An 18,459-nucleotide genomic window follows, 5' to 3' on the forward strand; every position below is an offset into this window, starting at 1 on the left:
AACCTTGGTAATCAGTATTACATCCCATCACCTTGAGCCAGCACAGAGAACAAATTTGTGTATCACATATAGTTTGAATTATTCTCCTATAAATGAATTAAGGCCTGTTATTTTATCAATACCAGAATCCTTAAGTAGTTCATTAGAAATGAGGAACTATTTTGTTTATCTTTTCACAGTAAAGGTGATTGCTTTTTATTTGGGATTATTCTAAAGGTTTTTGAGATGGGGGCTAACGTGGCCCTGGGTAGCCACAACTCCTCACAGAGCCAAGGATGACCCTCACTCAACTCCTTATTCTCCTGCCTCCCCCCCTTTGGAAATTACAGGTGTTTTCTTCTAATTTGTATCTTAATGCAAACTGCTGTTATAATTCATTTTATGATGAATCTGTCCTTTGGGGATAAACATGGTCTTAATGAGATTTTTGTCAACTAAAACTGGATGTTTTTCCCTTTTTATTTTTATATTAATTATTTATTCACTTTGTATCCCAGCTGCAGACCCCTCCCTTGTCCTCTCCCAACCCCACCCTTCCTTCATCTCCTCCTGCACCCCTCCCCAGGTCCACTGAAATGGGAGGCCCTCCTCCCCTTCCATCTGACCCTAGCAAAATATTTTACCCTTCTTTAAGTGCTTCTTTTACTGTAGTGCATACAAGAATGAGTAATGCCCTTCCCACATCCCATTTGCTATCTATTTTTAAGTGCAAGTTGGGGGCTGTGGCTGAATTGAACACAGTACTTTGCAGTACAAATGCTGTCAGTGCTTAGGAAACCTGAAAGGGCCGGGTGTGGTGGTGCACCCCTGTAGCTCCAGCACTTGGGAGGCAGAGGCAGGCGAATCTCTGTGAGTTTGAGGCCAGCCAGGTCTCCAAAGGGAATCCTGAACAGACAAGGCTACAGAGAGAAACCCCATCTCAAAAAACAAAAAGGAAACCTGAAAGGTGTTCCTAGGACACAGCGCTCCAAAGGAAAAACCATGTCTGATGTGGGCAGTATCACACTGGAGTGGCAGTGTCTTCATGGGATTCCACCTTTTGAACTACATATACAATAATTAAAGGTACAACCATCAATTTCCTTGTTTTTACTTTTTTCATTGTATATATGCATGTATGTATCTCTTAAAAAGATATTTCCCAATGTATTAAAGAAATTAAACATACAAAATACATTATACAACCTTTTTATTTAATCTTCATTAAACAATGCAGATTTTTCTTATAACAAAGACTGTAAGAAGTTTGGGGTTAGCAACTACAATTTCAAAAGATACAGGTAAATGGAATTAGAATTAGCACAAAGGTAAAAGTACACTACTCAACTCTAGCATAGGGGAGGAAGAGGAAAACACAGAAAGCTTAACACTAGCACAAAAAAACTAAACTGAAGGAAAATAGCCTAGGGATGGAAACTTCTACACTTAAAATGTACAAATTTTGCGAGGGGAAAACAAACCCTTAGGTCAGCTCTCTCCCTAAGGCTACTCTTCAATCTGGCTGGCTGTTTATTTTCCTACAGAGGAAGGTCACTTGGTCAAGTGGGAACTTGTGCTTGTTTCTGCTCATTAACTGGATAGGATACAATGTCTAGGTGCCACATACTTAAAGCTGAAAAATAAGATGGTAACTCTAAAGATTTCACATTCCTTATTTTAAAAAATATCTCATAGGAATGAAGAAATAAAATATTAAGTTAACTGAGCAGAGTTGTCGGTGTACTTGGGCCTCAGTTCTAGTACGATGATGACATGAGTTTATGAAAGTAATCAAACTATAAGACACATCAAAATGTGAAGACAGAGTCTTAACTTCTGATTCCTGCCAACCAAATAGATTGCATCTGTGCGTGGATAGTGGTTTAAAGAACCTGGGAGCTTTACTGATAAAACCTCCATTACCCAACAAAGTCTAACCCCATGTTTAACTGATTCTTACAGATGTGAGAAAATCAGTCACAACCAGACTTGGAGCTTAGGAATTTTTTCGAGAAATGTATTGAGATTACTTGAGTCTCACCAGAGGAGACTTGGTAAGTCAGTTGACACTACAACTAGCCTACAATATCACCACAGATGAGATCAGGCAAAAATACTAATGGGCTCAGATAAATGAAGAGTTATCTTTTTATAGACAACAGTGCTTTTAAAAACCAACCCCACTGCTACAAATTTTACCATACACTGTTAGCTCTAATAGTTCAAAATAATACCAAAATAACTAAAGTGGCAACCTTAATACAATACTCTACTGCTTCCAAAATAGAATTATTATTTTGGTTTACAAAAAAAAAAAAAATCTCTTTTAACATTTTGACATTCAGTTCAATATATAACCAAAAAAATCTTTAAACTATCTTAGTTCAGCAATACTGCAACAGGCCACTTTCACTTTTTATGTAGGTCTCACAGTTCACTCAACATTTTAAAAATATAATGAACAAAATGCAAACATGTTATTTTTGCTGTCTTTTCCTCATATCCTTATTTGGTATGCTGTCCTCATTTTCTGGGTACCCAGCAGAGCAACAGTGACAACGTGAGCCAACCCACTCCCTCCAACTCCCACCCTCAAAATATCAAAAAAAGGAAAAAAAAAAAAAAAAAGAAAGAAAGAAAACAAAACAGAAAGCAAAGACTAGAAATAAGACTAAAGTCTAGGGAGAAGGAAACTTTAAGCCATTAAGGTATCCAAACACAGACGGCAGCTTTTTGCACCCACTTCATGCCACAGAATAAACTGAAGGAATAACTAAGTACTTCCTCATTGAAAACCTTTCAAGAAGCACCAGTGGATTTCTGGATTTGTTCCTTTAAAATCAAGATGCTCTGTCTTTGCTCTGGGGGCAGCATGGCAATCTGGTCTGCGGTCAGCTGCAGAACCTGCATGATCAGAGCTGCCTTTTCTTGATCTTGCGGAGTTACCTGGCTTTGCCCAGGACTAAAACTGCTAGGCTGGCCTCCACCTTGCTTACTCGATCCTTGCATGCCTGCTCCCTGCATCCCTCCCTGCATGCCTGCTCCCTGCATCCCTCCTTGCATGCCTCCTCCCTGCATTCCTCCTCCTTGTATACCTGCTCCCTGCATTCCTGCTCCTTGTATTCCTGCCCCCTGCATTCCTCCTCCTTGTATACCTGCCCCCTGCAAACCTGCTCCTTGTATACCTGGCCCCTGCATGCCACCTCCAGGATTCCCCACTCCTGCAATGTTTGAAACCTGTCTAGGTCCCTGAGGGCCACCTGCCCCCATATTAATGGGGCCAGGACCCTGGATTCCACCAGTCATTGGACCTCTGGAATTAGGGCCAGGGCCCCTCATCTCCAGTCCTCTTGCGTCCATGCCTCTTGCTTCCATTCCTCTGGTTTCCATCGCACAGGTCTCCATTCTTCTCTCCATTCCTCGTGGTTCCAAGACCTCAGTTTCCATAGGCCGCGGCTCCATCCCTCGAGACTCTCTACCTCCTCTACCATCCATAGGTAGACCTCTTTGATCTATCATGGGTCCTCTGGGCTCTCCAATTAGCATTCTGGGATCCGCTGCTAATGGCCCTCCTCTCATATCATGCGATGAAGGGCCACGGCTGTCATGACCATGGTGCATGGGAGGACCCTGATGAGGTGGTCCCATATAACCTCTGGGTTCGACTTCTCCAGTAACGGAGAGCAAAGTCCCTCCACGTGGGTCATTTGGAGCATCTCCCAGTAGTCCTCGAGGAGGTATGCCACCAGAAGGCATGGGTCCACGAGGTATTGGAGGTCTCGGATCTGACATCTGCATTTGTCCTCGCTCTAAGGGCACTGGACCAACCACTGGCATGCCAACTTGTGGCTGCATTGCTCCTCCAGGAGTTAAAGAACCAGGTCCGGGTCCAGGTACTGCGGCTGGTATTGGCCCTGGAGCGGGAATTCCTCCCTGGATAGAAGTCTGCATCAGAGGAGGAATGTCCTTCACAGGTCTTCTTGGCAAATGCTGAGGCTGAGGGGCTGGAGGATTCTGTTGGTTCAGCATAACGTTAGGTCCTGGGCAGAGCCCAGGGGCAGGACCGGGGCCAGCGCCAGGACCAGCACCAGGGCCGGGGCCAGAGACAGGCTGAGATTTGCCCGGGATCAGTGGCGTGACATGTATCTTACGATGCAAAATTTTCAGTGCAATCTCTGGATCCATGATTCTCATCACCACTTGTGCCTGCAGCAGAGCGTACGCCAACTGTGGGTTCTGAAGCAGCATGTTGCGAGCTTCCTGGTGGCTGTTTTGGACACACAACTTCATTTGCTTCATGAGTTCAAACATCTGCTCTGGGGGCAGGCTGGCGACTGCTCTAGTAATAGATTCTGGAGCGTCTTCAGGATCAATAGGGTCCCCATAGGGTGAGTCAATGATGGGCGCTGCCGGGCCCAAGCTCTTTAACTCCTCCTTGTTCTTTTCACTGGCAGCATTGTCCACCCGAAGCGCTCTCCCACTAAATTCTCGCCCATTGAGATTCCGCATGGCACTAAGCGCAGTCTCCTGGTCTTGGTACTCGCAGAAGCCATAACCCTTGGGCTTTCCGGTCTCTCTATCATATACGAGACGGAAACTGACAACTGAACCAACCTCCGAGAAAATGTCCTTTAGCTGCTCCTCTGTCGCCTCATACGGGATGTTCCCCACGAACACCGAGCGCAGTGATCGATCCATGGCTGGGTCTCTCACCGCCAAACTCGACATGATGCCGGCCGAGCATGCAGGGGAGAGCGAATTCGTCCAAGAGTCGTCCTCTAGCGAACCACACTTCCGCTATGTAACGGAAGCAGAAGCCAAGGTCCGGACAGACACCTTTCCGCTATGAATCCATAGTTCCGCTAGGCAGCAGAAACTGCTTCCTGAGGCCGGACTAATTTATCTAGCGCCTTCCGTCCCCGGCCTCCCGCTTTACTGTCTTCCCCTGGTTACTGCCGACGTGATTCCTTTACACGATCCTATTGGCCGAATTTCCTCGGCGTCCCGCCCCCCCTCTTCCTGCCTTTCCCGGATGCATTAGAACTGACCTCATTAAACATGGCCGATCTTGCTTCACGGTGGTTTGAGGCGGTATCCGCCTCCCTGGAAGACGCGGTCGGATTTCTTTGCGTTCCACGGGCGGGAAACCGCCAACCGAAAGCTGATCCGAGGCCTAGTGTTTTAATTTCGACACGCGTGTTTTCACAGCTGCTTCCGTTCAGTATAAGATATTTGAAATATTTAACATTATATTCCAGATCGTGAGGTAAAAAATACTGACATTTGTCACTTAAAATTAAAACACCTCCTTAAAAACATTAAAAAATAAAAAACGCCCAGTAGGATAAACTAGAACTTCTGTCAGCTGCAGCCCCGACCCCAAACTATCTATGGCTTGTTGAAACTGTTCTTAGGATTTTCTAGGTTTCTCTCCACCTGAGCAGGCTGTTGCTGTGGTCCTTCCGCCTAAACCTTACGAATCGACTTTAATGCTAAATTGGAATTAACTAAAAAGTATGGTTGCAGAGTATGGAGCAATCAAATTTTAGTTAACTTTTATTGTACACATTAAGGTAGTTGTGGGTTTTTATTTTTTGTATTTCTGGTTTATGGTTTTGCTTTGTTTTGTTTTTTGACCAGCTCTCTTTGTAGTCCTGGCTGGCCTGGAGCTCATTATGTAGATTGGGCTGGCCTGGAACTCACAGAGATCATCTATCTGCCTCTGCCTTCCAAGTGCTGGGATTAAAGGAGTGTGCCACCACACCCAGCTAAATTCAATTTTCCGTGTTCTTCTAGCTCTAGTTCAAGGACTATGAAGAATTTCTGAACACATGCTAGTGTTCAACTGTAAATTCTTGTACTTGAGACAGTAGGCAGAAGGAGTTCTGTTTACAAAACTTCAATAAGAAATTAATTTTAATAAAATATTATTAATAAAATATAAATATAAAAGATATTATTAATATATCTATAAATTCTTTTTACAACCTAGATTGTCAATATTTTCCAATGTTGATAACCGAAGAGAGAGCAAGGTCCTCAGTACTGCAGATCTCTGTGAATTCAAGGCCAGCCGGTGTGTAAAATAGAGATCATTCTTTTTTTTTTCTTTTTCTTTTTAAATACATTTAGTTTGTATGTAGGTGAGTATGTGTGTGTGCGTGTGCTTGTATGATTTACAGCTATGGATTATATAGATCAAAGGACGACTTGCAGGAGTTGATTCTTTCTTTCTACTCTTTGATCAAACTTAATACAGAGGGACAGGTACCTTCATCCACTGCGCAATCCCACCTGCTCTGGGTTTTAGAAGATGAATTTTAAGTTTCTTATTTTTAAATTAATCCCAGCATAATAAACCAATGTTCACTTAGGCTAATGAAAAGCCTTTAATTAATTAGGCATGGAGTTCTGTTCCATAATAAAATGTTATTAATTCTGAATAAAAAAGCATTGCCAGTTAAAATTTAGTATTGTAATTGATGTACTCTATATATATAGTACATTCAGGATTTGGAAGACTAAGTGCAAAAAATATACATTAAAAAGATCCTCACCAGTTTTATATTTTTAATAGTGCCTTTTGTATCACCAATACATAATTTTCATAGTTTTAACTTGGAAAAAAAAAATCCCTTTGTGTCATGGCTTATATTTTGAAGAAAACCATACATGGTATATTCTTATATTCAGTTGTCAATTTATTAAATAAATGAAGATACCTAGTGTATTAAAATTAGTTTTGTTGTTAGAACACAAGGCCCCTCTACAGCCCAGGTTGGCCTGGAATTCATTGTGTATCTACATACAAACTATCTTTAAATTTGCAATCCCCTTGCTTCTGCCCCGGTATGCTAGGATTAGAAATAAGCACCATAAGCCTTGCCTTTACCTGATTGATTGTCAAATAAAAACAAACCAATCAATCAAATATCTGAGGCCTATGAGTTGTTTAAAGGCAATAAAACATTAAATAAAATATTCACCATAAACTGGGCTTGGGGGCTCACACCTTTAATCCCAGCCCTTCAGACACTCCCAGTACAGCCTGATCTACTTATCTAATTCCAGGCTAGTCTTGGAAACACAGTGAAACCCTCAACACTTTAATAACTGTTTTCACTTTTAAAGACTATCAGTCTATTGTAGAAATGGTTTTTAAACCCTTACTCTAAAGTTGCCTTGGGCAACTAAGAAAATTAATGACTTAACAAAAAATGTGTCTTCAACAACAGGATTGACCAACTAAATCACTCAAACCTCTGACAGTTTTGACAAAAATGTGGTATTTACAGCAGGTATAGTCACAGAAGCCTGTAATTACCAGCACTTGGGAGTCTAAGACAGGCTGAGGCTCACTGTGAGTTCAAGGAAAGTGTAGGCTATATACCAAGTTGCAGGCCAAACTGGAATACATTTATTCTCCCCAAATGATTTTCAGCTATTTCCAGAAATCAAATGTTACATAGAATTATAAAGCTGTAGTCTTTATGAGACCGTAAAAGATCTTAAAACACTAAATAAAAGATTCACCATAAACTGGGCATGGTGGCTCACACTTTTAATTCCAACACTTGAGATATTCCCAGGATAGCCTGGTCTACATATCTAGTTTCAGGCTAGTCATGGAAACACAATGAGACCTTCAAAAAAATAAATTTAAAAAGGATTCACTATAGATTAGGTAGATAAGATCTAGACATATTCTTAGCATATTTTGAAGAGTGTAAGGCACTTTTTACCCTTCATGCTGAGAATCAATGTGAGGATCTCAAGTCTCCCATGCAATTATAATTCCAGCTCTGTCCCTGGGGACATTTTTTATTTGTCTTGGTCTCTCAATGAATAACCAAAACACTCCACAAAGTTTTTCCTGGTCCTTACCCCTTCCTGTAGGTTAAAAATAATTGTTTCCCTTGGATGCAGGCAATTCCTCATCTGGACCTTTCTGTTGACAATACTTCACCTGTTGTTCTTTCTTCTTTTAGTTGAATTGTGATTTTGCATCTATAAAATCACTCAAGAAAATATGTAGGTCTTTTTATCCATTGACCATCTGCCTCATATTTCTCATTCCATAAATATCTTTCTAGGCACTGTCAGCACAGAAGTGTGAAAACCAATCTGTAAGAACAAATTCTCTGCATGAGTTTTGTGTACTGTTATATCAAACTCACCAGTAAATAAACACTTTAAAAATGAAAGGTTTCCTGCCCCTCATATCAGAAACACAGAACTATGTTTTGCTGAGGCCTGAAGGTAATTTTAATGCAGGTCATAGTTGAAGAACTATTTTGCTGCAATGAGACAATCATACCATAAATATATACACGATGTACTGACATGTATAGATAAGCTTCTGTTTTGTTGTTGTTATTGTTGTTTTTTTCACCGGTGTATCCTAAGCACCTAGGGTGAAGCTTAAGGGTGGAGTTCCTGTTATTTCATTTCTTGATGAATGATTCAAAGTGTCTTTGGAGTTTGAGAATTAACAAGCCATTTAACCTGGAAAGAAACTGGTGACATTAAATAGCACAGTCCAAATTGTAACGGTGTACTGCCAGGATGCCTATTATTTTATTCCTAGCTCAATGATAAATCTTCCAGGACACTATTTTTAAGAATTAGATATGTGATAAGCTATCTAGAAATGAAATAAAGCAATCTAGAAAGATAGAGATTCCTAAAGAAGGCTTTCTGGTAGAAATGCTATCGAGGGATGGTTCACAATCTATTGTAGTTAAATAGAACTTGAAGCGATTCAGACAGCGGCTACAATTGGCCAAGCTATGAGACTAGGACTTTTTTTTTTTAAATGACCTAGAGGCAAGTTAAGATGGCCAGTGATCATGTGATGGGACATATCATAAAAGTTCTGGAAATTAGATTTACGAGAACAGTCATGATAGTAAAGTCAGTAGGCTTCATTTTTCATCCTGAAAAAAAAAAAAAAAAAAAAGAAAAGAAAAAAACCTAATAGCAGAGGCTTAGTTAGGAACTCCAATCACATCGCATTAGCTTTCTAGCTGAGCTAGTCAATCCTTTTCACCTAAGTGTGGCATCTGGCCTTCCTACATACCAACCTCCAGTATGTGACTTCGTTTTTACGAGTCATCCCTCATCACTTTTTGCAATTTTCTTTGTCTGACTTCTGCGTGTCATTTTTCATTGCATGCAGTTTTTGCTTTTCTACCCTCCTGGCTTCTGCCCATACTGCCCCCTCTTCATGATGCCTCCTTTTCCCACTTCACTACATTTAAGTTCTTGTTCTCCAACATTCACCTCAAAGTCTTAATAAAAGCGACAGTATGAGCTTGGTGGCCGTGTAGTAGAAGTGTCTTTGGGTTAGGTAGTATCTTGATTTACACTTAACTGGAATTAGGCCCAGAGATGTTAATGAGTTTGTCTAACTAGCAAAGGCAACAGTTTTACACATGTCGCGTCAATCAAGAAATCAAGCTTGAAAATGATCATTCTATTCAACAGATGACCCACATATACACAGTAAGAGGCAAAGCAACATCCTGAAACCAGGTCTCTTGAAATTAAGCTTCCTATTGATCAATTAGTCTAGTAGTCATGGGTTACCGAGGCCTGGACACAGCCTCCGTTGGCCTTTTTCCTGATTACCTCGGAGTGTTACTAATTGCAATTTGCCATGATGGTCAGTGCTATGGCAACAGATGGTCTGTAAATATAAAGATGGAATCAGCTGAGAAAAATGTTTCCTTTTTTTTAATCAATAGGGCCAACATCAAACCTCAAATTAGGCTTTTTTAAAATCATGCAGTCACGTAGGTAATGAATTCATTTCTATAAAAGAGCCTGGAGATCTCAGATCCCAAATTAAGCTGCTCTGAGACATATTTCCTCCCCATTTGTAATACATTAATATGAAAAGAACATAGAAGGAAGTACATAGTAAATTCCATTTACTTATGATTCACTTTTGCTGGCAAGAAAAACACTATGTAAATTTTGACAGTCTGAGAGTATACCACTGCAAGACTATAAGTGGAGACAAATGTGGTATAGCCCTTTGTATTGATAGGTTAAGAAAATAAGGCATAAGGAAGGGAAAGCCCTGGGCTATGGACATCATTTGTAATGGGGTCTAGATCTCAGTCTATGGCAGGCAAACAATGTTTACAGGGAGTAGGATGAGGGGGGTTAGACTTCAGACTTTTATCTTAGACTTGGGTTGACAAGAGATCATACGGTCTCAAATCACTTCTCTTTACTTCTACTTTGGTGTCTTTCAAATGAGGATACTATTGCCTTGTGTTGGACTGTTGTATAAAAGACATAACATTTTATCCTTCCTCATATTATATTATTTTTATGTAATGATAGTATACAAAGCAGAAATAAGTGGAAAGAGGTACAAACCTTACTCCAAAGCTATTTTGAAATGTTCTTCATTCTTCCTCCCCCCCCCCCTTTTGAAGACAGGGTTTCTCTGTGTTGCCTTGGCTGTCCTGGACTCTCTTTGTAGACCCGTCTGGCTTCAAACTCACAGTGATTCACCTGCCTCTGCCTCCCAGAGTGCTGGGATTATGGGCATACACATCAGTTTGGTAGGGATGTTGTAATAAAGTACCACAAATTGGATGGCTTAAGGAAATGTGTTTTCTTGAGTAATATCAAAAAGGCAGCACAGCAGCCTTGCTTCCTCCCGAGGCTGCACCTCGCCCTCTCCTGGCCTTTGTTCTGGGCAGACAGAGTGCTAGAGCTTCTGACTTTTCATGAGGACATTCTTCAGATTAGAATGGCTCTCAGTTTATGGCCTCATTTAATCCCATTTATTGCTAGGGCCTAACATGAGATAGAGTTACAGTAGTTATTAGGTCTTGAAATGGAAGCTGGCGGGGTGTGTGTGTGTGTGTGTGTGTGACAAATAAGTGCATACTGCATAGTAGGCAATAATGTTGATCTCTCCAAGAAGGCACAGGTGTTTTCAGGATTTCGTGATACTCTGTTCCATCCCTCTCCCAATGGATCTGACTAACTGCGCAGCCGCATTAGAAAAGGCTGACTCCTGGTGGACTAGGGACTCTAAAAATAATTGTTGATAAGCATCTGTAACTTTATACAGGAAGGCAGAGAACCCCTACACCTGAAATAAAAGATTTTCAAAAGAAATGTTTAGTTCATAATTTACGGCCTTCAGAAAACACATGACTGTGTATAATGCGTGACTTTCTTGAAGTTGAACATGCATTTTAAAACCCCAAACTCTTGCATCCTTCATACAAAACGAGTGGTGCCTCTATTCTCCGCAGTTTAATGGCACAATAAACAGCGACAATGATTCGGGTTTTTTGTTTTTGTTTTTTTCACCTTCAGCACAATATGAGGCTGACATTTAGTTTGGAATAGCTATATCCGCTCTCTCATCTGGCTGGACAAAGAACTTCTCGCTGGCCTCCAGGTGTTTGCCAATTCCCTCCCGGTTCTAGGAAACAAAACAAGTGCTTGCGGGGAAACCAGGAAGTGCAAATGACCTATTCCTCCTGTGCTCAGTCTTTTGTTAGTCCTGAAAATGGAACTGAGTGTGTCAGCCCGAGGCCCCAAGCGGTCCAGAGAAGAGAAGCTGATGCCTGCAGGGAGGATAAAAACAAAGTGCAAAATCTCCCCTGCCTATTTAGTGGCTTGCGATCTGCTGCCAAGGTCCCAGGACTGAGTAATTGTTGTAGCCATTCATTGTCACCAGCAAGACTTCCAGAGAGAGAGAGAGAGAGGCCAGGTTCCAAGGAATCCTCCTGAGAGCAGGTGTGTGCAGATGGGAGGTGGAGGAAGGGAAACAAGGAAAATGCTTACACCCCTCCATCCCTAGGAAAATCTGACTTGGAGCAATTCAGCGCGGATCAGAGAAAACTTTAGAATACTATTGTTTTTTAGCACTGGTCACTGCGCATGCACTGTGTGGAAGGTAGGCTTTGAGTGGCTGCTAATATGGCAGCTTAGATGTGAGCTAAATGCGGCATTCACTAGAAGCACCCATTTGATTTTCTCTCAGCTTTGCACCGAAGATTTATAACGTGGAGGTTCGAGTTTGTAGCAGAGGAACAGCTGTACCTGTGAGGACTTTTCATTCTGTCACGATACAGAAGGCAGGCGATGAGCAGTTTCCAAACGGAATTGTGATTTGTTTGAATTCCTTAGAGGTATTAGAAAATGAAAATGGAACGGCTGTGCGTCTGCTGACTCTTGCTCAGGTGAAGATGAAAAGGGATTTTCTTTCTTTATCGTTCAGTGAAGGACCGTGACTTCTCTTTGTCACACGAGTAATCCCGCGCCAGAGGTCCTGATGGTCACAGATGGCTTCCCCCTTGAAGCCAGTGCAACTCAGACGGTGCCTTAACGTGGGAGCACTCTTCATTTTACTCAGAAGGATTGGGGGTTCAAGACCAGACGCAACACAGTAAGAACATGCCTCAAACACAAAAATGAACAAACAAACACACAAACATGTAGAGCAGCTGGATGTGCAGTACGTGCCTGTAATCTCAGCAGGAAGCAGAAGGAGGATTGCCACAAGTACCGGGCCAGGCTGGCCTACACGCTAAGTTGTAGTTCACGCAGTTAGGACTACACAGCAACGCTGTCTCTCGCTCCCTCCTATTCCCCTTCCTGTCCCCCTCCCTTGGATCTGAAAGATGTAAAATCCGAATGATTCTTATGAGAATGACAGTGTAAAGGAGGGGGCTAAGTGCTGGCTTTCTACATAATTGCTTGGTTACAACCCTACCGCTTCTAGACGATGAGAATGCTGAGCCATGCGTAGGTGAATTTGCTCATGGTTAGACAATGCTTGTGAGCAGCGAAGGAGATTGTGAAGTCCTGAAGAAAACCTGACTTGCTTTTTGTTTGGTTTGGTTTTATCATAATAGTGAATGTGAGGTTCTTTCCCCGAGGGAAATTCTGTTAAATTGTATGAGCCGCCAAATTTCCCAGCATTTCTTGCCTTGTCAGCTGCCTTTCTGTCAGAGAAAGAAAATGCAGCATTAAGCTGATGGGGAGAAACTGTGAAATCTGTGGCCACATGACAGGACCCAGAAAAGCTCCGGCAGAGGTTGGTTTTGTCATTTATACCAAGGCACTGCAACAGGCTGCCAGTCCCATGTGTGATTTACTAGACACCATTTAGGCAATATACTATGTTGCCAAGAAAATTCATTGTTGTGAGTTCATTCCTAAGCTTTGGTTGCTGCTTACTTATAAAAACAGACTGCCTAGGAACTGTAAATTATTTCACAGAGGGGAAAAGTAGATCAGAGATGGCTATTAATTTAAGCTGTTTCACATTGAAACTGTCACTCCAATAAAAGAAATGCACGTAGGTTAAAATATGTGATTGCTTGGTAAAAAGAAATACATAATACGGCAAATCTTGTGTTTGGAAGTTGAAAAGACATTAGTTACAAATAGGGTATTAAAATGGATTGAATGTTTTCTAACTTTAAAGCTGGAGTGATAAATGAGAAAGCATTCTGTAGGCTCTAAAACATTATGCACACTTTAGGCTGTGTAGGCTTATGTAACACAAAGAATTGTGCTCTGTGTGGTAGAATAGGGTCACCAGGCTAGAGATTTCACTATCTGTCGCTCAAGAAAAAGACAATCAAACGGTTTTTATAATCCCAAATGTTACCAAGAATCCAGAAAAGCCCTACTTTAAGTTTATAGCTCAGTGTTCACTGTTGCTTTCATTTCTTACACGTAAATTATGCTTATCGTATGGGCGGTCATGCTTCTTTCTTTGCCGAGAAATGAGGGCGCAGACCCCATATATGCACCATGGGAGAGACGGTCATCCACACGCAAGGGACTAAAGCACATTTACAGGGGAGGGTAGTGTGTAGGAAAGAGAAAGGATCAATAGGAAATGTTTGAGAGAGAGAAGGATCTCTCTCTTTCTCTCACTCTTCTGAAAGATAGAACACAAATAGAAGGCAAGGAAATTATATAAAGAGATAGATGCTGCAGTAATAATCTTGTGGGTTACAGTATGTACCTCCTTCCCCAAATTCTAAAGAATGACAGGTATACCAGTGACTAGCCAGGTCTTCTCCCTGCAGTCACAAACTAAGCCATCCCTCTTCTAGTCTAAAGTTGGTCAATACCTCTCATATTTTGGAAGGTATACTGGTTGTTTTGTCAACTTAACACAGGCTGCACTTAACTAGGAAGAGGGAATTTTTTTTCTTTACTATTTATTTATTTGTTTTCTTGCTTATGTATTTACTTACTTTCTTTTTCGAGTCAGGATCTTTCTGTGTAGCCCTGGTTTGTTCTGGAGCTTGCTACATAGACCAGGCTGGCCTTGAAATCACAGAGATTCACTTTCCTCTGTCTCCAGAATGCTAGGATTAAAGATACACCACTATAGCTAGCTGGAAGAGGAAATCTTAATTGAAAAAAAAAAAAAATGCCTCCGTAAGCAAATCTGTGGAGAATTTTCTTAACTGGTGATTGATATGGAAAAGCCCAGCCCATGCTGAGTATTGCTACCCCAGGGCAGGCGGTCCTAAGTTATAAAGTAAGAAAGTGGACTGAACAAGCAACGGGGAGCAAGCCAGTAAGCAGCATTCCTTCATGGCCTGTACATCAGTTCCTGCTTCCAGGCTCCTGCCTTGAGTTCCTGCTCTGAGTTCCTAGATGATATAATACAAGTTAGAAGATAAAATAAGCACTCTCATCTCCAGGTTGCTTTTGGTCATGATGTTTTATTACAGCAATAGAAACCCCAAGACAGAAAGTTTTATTCATTGCTTGTAAGTCAGTAGTCATAAAACTACAAATTGTCAAACAAAATCCCCATTGTCAATCAATCAGGTACATTGTATTATTAAGACTACTTATTATAAAAATAATTTCCTTTGTAGAATTTTATGTACATGTTTTTTAAAATGAGAGAAACGTGTATGTGCTCCTATAGATGTTTCAATGAGAAAAGCAAAGGATAGGGCGGCGTTGTCATAGAGCCCCTATGGGATCATTGTCTGTGATCCCAACCTCACAGTGGCGTGGTTACATGGAGCTTAGATGCTTGTAGGAGCTGCTGCTTGGTGCGTGCATAAAATGCTTCACAAATATACTGCAGAGACTTGTAAAAGCAGTAAGACTAGACATAGGTCAGTAGATTTTTGTGACACATCTCTCTCTATATATATACATATATATATATACATATATATGTGATTATATATTGTATATTTTTGTTGCTAGATTAGTATATTTTGGAAATACTATTATAAGAAGTCACCTGGGCTAAGGTACTTTGTCCCTCCCTAGGAAAGTTAAAGGGAAAACTCAATACAGAATCTTGAATTTGTATTTGTTATGTACACTTGAGACCAAGCGCCCAGGAAGTCAGCAGATTTCACCTACAGAGACACCATTTGAAAACCTTTGCTATTGCTGTATTTATGTGGAGGATATCCGTGAGTCTGATAATGTCACTGTTCAATGGAATCCTTGGTAATCCAACAGTCTATAACCTGAAGAGCTGGTAAGATAGCGACCTTGTTATCGCTGTAAGCAATTTCAGATCCTTGGTCTTCTTGAGCAACTGCCCTCATTTATTGAGTTGTGAAGGTAACAAACTGATTACAAAGATAACTGTGTGAATCAGTACACAAATAACTTGTGACTGTTAGGCCTAAAATCAAAACAAGCGTGTCATTCCATTAATTGCTCTCTGTGTTAACTAGTGTGTTTTTTTCTTTGAAGGACCGGTGCTCCACTCCCAATTTCCGGTATGGAATGAGAGAAAGACTTTGTTCTGAAAAGCATCCCTGTAGGGTTTTCATGTTGCTATCCATTGTGGACAGCTGGAAATACTACACATGTCACTCACTTGTTCTTTACAGCCACAGTTAATAATGCAGAAAGCCCAAAGAAACTCTGAATTAAGAAAAATTCTCACACCGTGCTTGTTAGAAGGACGGGGAAGCTGAGTCTCCACACTGTGCTATCAGTTGTCTTCCTATTTATTGCTTTCACACCTCTCCAGTTCTCACTGTCAAATCTGTACTCACAAACACTAAGGGCTTAAGATGGACCTAAAACAAATGTTCTATTATGGGATTTCTGCTCTCTTTTTCCTGTTACCATTTGTTGAAGTAACTGTAGGACAGGCTTTGTTAATAATGCTGAAGTTCTGCCATTGTGGGCCTCCGACCTTGCTGGGGGCCAAGGAGGAGTGGTAAGCCCCATGAATGCGTTAGAGGCAGCAGGGGTTCCAACTGGTTCTAAGAAACATGAAAGTACCCTGGAGCCAGTTGCCTTCATCTGATAATAGGGCAGAGTTGTGTGGAAAGAAGCTACACAGAGCCCTTCATCCTGGCTCTCCATCTGTCCTCAACTTCTTTTCGTGTCTGGGTGTGCATGAGACCTGAGTAACAGATTGAGAACATTTTTGAGCAGCAGAGAAGACTGGGAAGGCAAGGAAAGCATTTGTCAAAGTAAGTGAGGGGGCACAGAAACAGGAGCTCGGCTAGTTACTTTTAAAGGTAGTTGCTGTACCGATAGAGTACTTGTGCACCTCTTGGCTTAGCCGTAGGCAAATCTCTAAATTGCAGCAGGAGACTGAAGATCGTTGAGTAAAAAGAGAAACATCTTTAGAAATGAAAAGATAACGAGCCTATGATCAACACCACGGACAGCAAATTACAAGCAATTAACTCTTTGAAATTTAGGTTTTCTCTGCTCCCTGCCTTGATGGTTAGAGATGTTCCTTGATCATCTTCCTGTCTAAGGTGTATTTGATCTGTCCTTAACTCATTTGTTTGTGTATACAGTCACCAGAATTTATTATCTCTGATGGTGCAGTCGATGCGTGGGGTCCAGGACATGGTGAAAAGTGCTTGTTTTTTTTTTTTTTTTTTTTTTTAATGTATTTGTTTGTTTTGTTTGAGACAGGGACTCCATATAGCCCTCTATGTAGCCCTGTCCTGGAACTCATATTAGACCAGGATGAATAGGACTCACTGTGTTCCAATTGCTCTGCCTCCTGAGTTCTAGGATCAGAGCCATGCTGACAAGTATCACAAGGAAGCTTTCTTTAGTGCATGAATCTTGCATCTTCCAATAATGTCTGCCACTCACTGACTTGCTAGGTCATTATCACAATCAGAGCATTTCCTTATCTTCTCGGTTTGTCTCTATGTGAAATACCAGTTTCATCAATCATAGCTTTACTGAATTTCCTCTTTGTGATTTGTAAGCATGTAATTTGACATGATGTATTTTTTCCCCCAGAGGCAACCTTTTTATTTCTTAGAGTGCCATTTAGCCATAAGCACACACTTTTTGCCTTGCCTTCTTCAGGGCAGGGTTATGCTTTAGAGTTGTCATGTCAGTTCAAACACTACCATTAAGTTATTAATGAGATCATTTTTAGTTATGGCTATTTGCCATCAGAACACCCCAAAAAGTTTCATGTGATTTTTCTTTATTAGAACTCAACAATTCATTTTTTCCTTTGGAAGTTAACATACCTTCTTTAGCTGGTATGGAGAATAAAAAACATGATTTCTTCCCTCAAGAAGCTTACTGCATAGCCACATCTATTTTGGTTTTATTGGTTAGATATCTATTCTTTTTTATTATTTGTAACAAATTCACAATATAGACAGGATTGTGCCATTATGCCTTTATGGCAAAGAAAACATTTAATTTCATGCAACTTTTGTCATTGCAATAAATATACTTAATGGCAGCTATATATTTTGTTTGTTTGTTTGTTTGTTTGTTTGTTGTCTTGTGACAAGGTCTTTCTCTGTGTACATATGGAAGCCTAGAATTGGCTATGTTGATCAGGCTGGTCCGAGATCCACTTGCCTCTGCCTCTAGACTGCTGTGACATGGTTCATTTGTATGAACCAAGAAGAGCACAAACAAACAAACAAACAAACAAACAACCCCCCCCCACAACTGAAGAGAGACAGCCATCTTTTGAGTTCTAGCTATATTTTTTCAATGTTGACCATCTAGGTTATAAAAACATTCGTAGGGATAATAATAAAAATTATATTTCATATTCATAAGATAACTTTGAAAGTTCAGCTTCACTTAAGAGTAAGCAGTCGTTGGTAAGTAAGCAGGTTAGCGCCTGCTGCCTGTTCTGTCTTGTCTAGCACAAATGAATGTGGGTGAGCGCGCTACACTCGTTCGTGCTCAAAAGCTGTTCCTGTATACATCAGGCTTTGACTCTGACCCTCCGGTGTTGAGAAAAGTTAAATATACACTTGCTTACTTTGATATGTAAATGGTCACCGTACCTGTTGGACTTGTCTGAAGGGAGAATAGTCTAAGGTAAGAGTGCTGAGGATGTGAGATGGGAGTTTTCTGTAGTCACGTGGTTGTTAGCCATAGGGATTCTGGATGTGATTTACATCTGGGATTCTTCTTCTTCTTCTTCTTCTTCTTCTTCTTCTTCTTCTTCTTCTTCTTCTTCTTCTTCTTCTTCTTCTT

At 40.9% G+C, this 18,459-nt stretch overlaps 1 protein-coding gene across 1 annotated transcript; it reads right to left on the minus strand.

Annotated features, from left to right (window-relative positions):
- Nucleotides 1-1,172: 1,172 nt before the first annotated feature.
- On the minus strand, nt 1,173-4,764 carry Cstf2t (cleavage stimulation factor subunit 2 tau variant). The gene has a single exon (XM_055617259.1). The coding sequence runs from the start codon at nt 4,705-4,707 to the stop codon at nt 2,779-2,781; it is 1,929 nt and encodes a 642-aa protein (XP_055473234.1). The 5' UTR covers nt 4,708-4,764; the 3' UTR covers nt 1,173-2,778.
- Nucleotides 4,765-18,459: the final 13,695 nt, after the last annotated feature.

The sequence above is a fragment of the Psammomys obesus genome, unplaced genomic scaffold (genome assembly GCF_907164565.1).
Source record: "Psammomys obesus unplaced genomic scaffold, mPsaObe1.curated_primary_1811, whole genome shotgun sequence".
In the NCBI taxonomy this organism is placed as follows: domain Eukaryota; kingdom Metazoa; phylum Chordata; class Mammalia; order Rodentia; family Muridae; genus Psammomys; species Psammomys obesus.

What these genes read in the sequence shown, in the direction of transcription:
- Cstf2t (XM_055617259.1), bottom strand. Translation starts at nt 4,707, where the DNA reads ATGTCGAGTTTGGCGGTGAGAGACCCAGCCATGGATCGATCACTGCGC.